At 35.5% G+C, this 5,944-nt stretch overlaps 2 protein-coding genes across 2 annotated transcripts; one reads left to right on the forward strand and one right to left on the reverse strand.

Annotated features, from left to right (window-relative positions):
• Positions 1-344: 344 nt before the first annotated feature.
• Positions 345-1,893, forward strand: LOC131634100 (probable histone H2A variant 3). The gene is made up of 2 exons (XM_058904769.1): positions 345-581; positions 1,420-1,893. The coding sequence occupies exons 1-2, from the start codon at positions 477-479 to the stop codon at positions 1,714-1,716; spliced, it is 402 nt and encodes a 133-aa protein (XP_058760752.1). The 5' UTR covers positions 345-476; the 3' UTR covers positions 1,717-1,893.
• Positions 1,894-3,351: 1,458 nt separating this feature from the next.
• Positions 3,352-5,672, reverse strand: LOC131634076 (3-ketoacyl-CoA synthase 11-like). The gene is made up of 2 exons (XM_058904758.1): positions 5,552-5,672; positions 3,352-5,178 (listed from the first exon to the last, which is right to left on the reverse strand). The coding sequence occupies exon 2, from the start codon at positions 5,169-5,171 to the stop codon at positions 3,648-3,650; it is 1,524 nt and encodes a 507-aa protein (XP_058760741.1). The 5' UTR covers positions 5,172-5,178; positions 5,552-5,672; the 3' UTR covers positions 3,352-3,647.
• Positions 5,673-5,944: the final 272 nt, after the last annotated feature.

Raw genomic sequence — 5,944 nt, forward strand, 5'->3', positions numbered from 1 at the left:
AAAAACATTATTTCGGATGTACATTTCCGAAATCAATTTTTTTCATTAAAAAAACATGTTTTCGGAAGTGCATTTCCGAAACCATCTTTTCTTTCATAAAAAAGTGACTTCGAAAATGCATTTCCGAAGTTTAGAGGCATTTTGGAATTTTCGCCAAAAGTGACCAAGAAGACAGGGAGGTGGATACAGAAATTCTCAAATGTTATGATCTATTTAAAATAAATTGTCGGTTGGTTTGATGTATTTTCGATTGCCGCCTAAAAATCAAAGGGCAGAATATGTAATTTAACATGAAATGCAAGGGTAGAAGAGTAAAGAAAATGTATTTCGACCTTTTTATTTTCCCCAATAAGGTTAAGGAGTGTGAGGAGTATGATCTGATAAGATCCTGCCCTGAGTTTGTTCGGTAGGAGACCGCAGCGGTTCACTTTGGTTCTTTCTCTCCTCGACGACGTCGTTACTCTTCGCCGGAAAAAATGTCAGGGAAAGGAGCAAAAGGTTTGATAACAGCAAACAGAGACAAGGACAAAGATAAAGATAAGAAGAAATCAATTTCTCGTTCTTCTCGCGCTGGTTTGCAGGTAACATCATTCCTTAAATCTTTCTCTTCCGGATCCGTCAATTTAAACCCTAATTTTTCTTTTTTACTTTCACCTATGTCTGTTTTACGACGCCGTTTTTGTATGAATTATTAGGTTTTATTTCGAATTCTGTAATTTCTTGCTTTTATGTATATACGACTGAAATTAATTATGACTATGACTTATGGAAATCTAACAAAACAAATTAGGATAGGTTCTGAGAATTTGTCGGAATTTTAATCTAACAAATTATGCTTACTTCCTCGATGTGTTTTGTTGGTGGTGTTACTGTTAAGTACTCTGCATTGTCAACTGAATTGAACTGATATAAATGATATGTCTTTCCATGTATCATAACACTTTACTACATTGAAAGCGTGTATGGTGTATAGCGTGTATGGTGTATGATATATGTCAATGTTCGACACTGACAAATGGAACACTTTAAATTGAAAGTGTGTTTTATGTCTAAGACATGTCAATATCCTACACCGGTCCATGGAGTTCATTCAATCACTGTCATTTTCATGAGTTATCGTTGGTGCCTGTGTCCACAGCCTTTTTCTATTGATCATTGAACAGATCATGATTGACTATGGTAATGATTATAAACTGTATGATTTAGATTCTATTTAGATTTAATCTCATTATTTTGAATTATACCGTGAATATTAATCATTAGATCGAGATCGGACAGTCATAAATGTTCTGACTGCGTGATTGCTAGAAAAATTTGACTGCTGAGTTTTCTATTGATATCTTTTTTATAACAGTGGCTTAACTATTGAGATCTCAGGCAACTGACTTGGAATTTGTGTTATACTCCTGTTATCTGCAGTTTCCAGTTGGGCGAATCCACCGTCTTTTGAAGACGAGAACCACTGCTCATGGAAGAGTTGGGGCAACAGCTGCTGTCTACTCTGCTGCAATCTTGGAGTATCTCACTGCTGAAGTATTGGAGTTGGCTGGGAATGCTAGCAAGGATCTCAAGGTTAAACGTATTACTCCGAGACATTTGCAGCTTGCGATTCGAGGGGATGAAGAATTGGATACTCTGATTAAGGGAACTATTGCTGGAGGAGGTGTAATTCCTCATATTCACAAATCTCTTATCAACAAGTCCTCCAAGGAGTAGATTATTATGGTTGCAGAATAGAAAATTTATGTCACTGCTAATTAAGGATTTGTTGTTGGGTATAATTTGGTTAAATCTGTAGAACCTCGTAATAAAGGTTTAGAATGTCGTTGATTGTGTATAAACCTGATATTTTGTTTCTCAACTTGATTAATATGATAGTACTAATTTTAATTATGATATGTTTGGATTGATTGAATGTGACGGAATGGAATTGAATTGTATGGAGTAAGTTCCATTATTTGGTTTGATTAAAATCAGATGGCGTGAAGCGAAATTAAGTGGTATGGATTACATTCTATTATATCACTTATCATTATATTTCTTCCCCTCCGATTTATGCAATAGAGAATTTGTCTTGCTCCATCCTTAAATACCTAAACAATAGAATAGAATCTTCATTCCACCATGTTTCATTCAATTATGTTTCCTTCCATTTTATTTTGTTTAATTTCACTTCCTTTTATGGTGAAATGTGATGGAATGAAATAGAATTCATTATGGTACAATTGGTTACATGCTCCATTTGATTGTATTATGTCTTATTGTGTGTAATAGATTGAGTATCCCTTGTACTCGTTATTAATTCATTTTGCTTATAAAAAAAAAGAAGAATATAGTGATACATATTTATATGAAATATTTGGTTCATTCTGCTCTGCTTCATAGTATTCTATTTTGTTCCCCTTCATCGTAATCTATTCTGTTCTACTCCATTCTAGTCTATCAATCCAAAGATATTCTATTTTGTTCCGCTTCATTGTATTCAATTCGGTTATTCTATTCAGTTCTGCTCCGTTCTAGTCTATTAATTCAAAGATATCTTATTCTGTTCTGCTTCATTGTATTCCATTCGGTTTTGCAAAGCTCCATTCTAGTCTATCAATCCAAAGATATTGAATAATGTCACTTTCTTTTATTATTGGGATTACTAGATCGTGGTTTCATGTGCTGGAAAGTCACCAGTTAAGACTTGAATCATGGTACATCTTGTCCACCTTTAGTTCTGGTTTGGGGTCCACTTGGTCTGTCATTATCATAACAGATGTGTGATTATTGCATCCTCTGCACATGTAAAATAGAAAACACTTCCTCCTAGAGGAAGCAAGAATTTTTCTTTATTTTCAGTTTTATGAACTGTCTTTATTACACTTTAAGGCTTAAGCCGTCCGTGAGGTGGTCCTATACTTTTACAACATCACGATAAAAAGACATGTCTGTGGGGTCTAATGCAAATGTTGTAATTTAGCAAACAAAAGATTGTTCCTGATTTGATGTTCTCAAACATTTGGAAGGTGAAATGTTTGATTTTCATCTGATATTAGTTCTCACTGCAGTAAATTTGGATTTGGTTCTTTTGATTGTTGTGTGATTACACCCAAATGTAATAGCAAACAACAATGCAATATATCTCAATGTAAGAACTGAGTATTTCAAATAACTAGTATGAGACTGTTATGCAGCATAAAATTGTGCAGAGATGCTTATACAAATTACTAAGAAATGCACGCATCGATAAGCCAAAGGTATGGAATGGAAATTTTATTGGAGAACGAAATGGAATGGAAATGTCAATTCCGATTTTGTTAGAGAATGATATCACAGTTTATGATAATTTTGACAACAAAAACACAGTTAGGATCTGGAATTGCATTTCAGATTTTATGCATTTCATCAACACAATCCACAAACCAGTCAAATAAATACATTCCCAAGAACATACACTTCACAGCAAAACAATAACTAGTTCAAGCACCAATCCATGTTATAAAGTTGGACCCAACTAAAACTGCCCCTAAACTAGACCTACCACTTGTACACCCGAAAGCAGAATAAGTTTCCTAAAATCTGAACTCTGAAAACAGTAACAAATCACAAAAGCTCGGTAAGAGAATTTCATCAATCCAATAGCTACTTACAATCCCCGTCGTTTAGATGGTAGATACCTTAGGTACATCGACAGGAAACTGGTCAATTTCATCTATCCAAGGGCTTTTCTCCTTAGCAGGGTTGATTGTCCTGAGAGCCTTCCACACTGCACTGTTACACTTGAACCCAGAACCAAATGCTATTTGCCATGTTCTATCTCCCTTCTTGATCCTCCCTTTGGCTTCTGAGTAAGCAAGTTCATACCAAAGTGAACTGCTAGATGTGTTTCCGAAACGATAAAGTGTCATCCTCGATGGCTCCATATGCCAAGGAGGTAGCTGCAAGTTTTTCTCCACTTCATCCAAAACAGCTCTGCCTCCGGCATGGATGCAAAAATGTTCAAAAGCTAGCTTGAAATCTGGAATATAAGGCTTAATCTTCATCTTGAAAAGCTTCTTTGCAACCAACGTGGCGAAGAATAGAAGCTGCTCAGATGTTGGAAGTACAAGAGGCCCTAGTGTAGTGATATTGGTTTTCAAAGCATCACCTGCAACCGCCATAAGATCTTTAGACAAATTAACACCGATCTTTCCATTGGTATCTTCTTCTTGAGTTACACAGCTAAAGCACTTGTCATCCGAAGCCTTGTTAGTGCGGACAGTAGTAACCAATCGGTATTTCGATCTTCTTTTGTCCGAGCTTTTGTTGGAAAGCAGAACCGCAGCTCCTCCCATACGAAACAAACAATTAGAAACAAGCTTCGACCGATCGTTTCCAAAATACCAATTCAACGTGATATTCTCCATGCTAATAACCAACGCATACGAGTTAGGATTGACCTGTAAAAGATCATTAGCAAGATCAATCGAGATCAGCCCCGCACTGCATCCCATCCCACCTAGGTTATAGCTCTTCACATTCCCTCGAAGCTTGTAATGATTGACAATCATTGCAGATAGCGACGGAGTTGGGTTAAACAAGCTACAATTCACAATCACAATTCCTATATCTTTAGGCTTCACCGAGGTCTTACCGAATAGCTCATCAATGGCACCAAACATCACAGTCTCAGCTTCTTTCCTAGCTTCCTTCATCGTAGGGTTAGGAGGAAAGTTGAGCACAGCCTCAGGAAGGTAAGTGGATTCCCCGAGCCCCGACCTCTCAAGAATCTTTCTCTGAAACTCAAGATTCTCCTCCGTAAAAGTACTAATCAACCGAGACTGATCCATAAACTTCCTTTTTGTGCACTTCCGCAGTCCCTCCGGCTTATAACACGAGAAATCGACAAGGTACACCGGTTTCGGACGAGTCAAAAAGTAGAGTGTGGATAGAAAAACAAGTAAAGTTGAGCAAAATATGACAGATATCAAATTGTATTGTAGATGCTCCCAAATATCATAAAGATCTTGGATTGAAAAAGTAGATAACTCCGCAGCAATCAACATCACAAGAGGGGAAAGAAAAAGGTACATTCCATGAGTGATTAGATAATGATAACCAAGTTTAACATACTTCAATTTAACAGATTTCTTGAAATCAGGTAAGTTCCTAGATGAATGTGGCATCAAGGGTCTTGAATCTGCCATTGTTACCCTGCTCAAAAGTGGAATCAATCTACTTTGGTTAGAATTCTATCAAATTCCCTCCAAAAGACCCTTTTCAGTAAGAACTTCTACTAAAGTGCTTTCAAAATAATAATCAATAAAAATCCTTGCTTTTTCTAATTTACATGCTCTAACATAAAAAATCAGGTGAAAGTGAAAATAGACTGAACTGAAACTAAAGAAAAAGCTCTTTTTTTTTTGTTATTTAACACATCCTTGTATCTACAATGCTTATTGTTTCTATAAGTGAAACAAAGAAGAAAACAGTAGAAAGTAGAAGCATGAAGTGAGTAAAGAAAAGTTGGAAAGATGGGAAAATATTAATCTGCAAATGGAACAAAACCCAGTTCTCAAAATTGTACCTTGGAGACCAAACCCACCCGAGATCCCAGTAGTAGCGTCTTCCAGAGAGAGAGAGAGAGAGAGAGAGAGAGAGAGAGAGAGAAGGAGAGAGGAGGAATAAATGTTTGTAATTGTACTTATTAGAAAGTACAAGTTATTTTAAGAATTTGTTTGTCTATTTTATTATATATTTTGAAAAAAAATTATTATATAATTTTTTTTTAAAAAAAGTCATTTATTTTATATTTTAAGATAATAAAAAAAAAGTTTAAGATTGATAGAAATAGTGAAATAAATCTCAATGCATCCTTGAAACTCTTAGATTTTTGGCAAAATTCTATTTATGTCCTATATTTTTGTAGATGTACATCAGGAAATATTATTTTGACAAAATTTAGTTTTTTCTAGAGGTT

This window comes from Vicia villosa, linkage group LG1 (genome assembly GCF_029867415.1).
Source record: "Vicia villosa cultivar HV-30 ecotype Madison, WI linkage group LG1, Vvil1.0, whole genome shotgun sequence".
Lineage (NCBI taxonomy): Eukaryota > Viridiplantae > Streptophyta > Magnoliopsida > Fabales > Fabaceae > Vicia > Vicia villosa.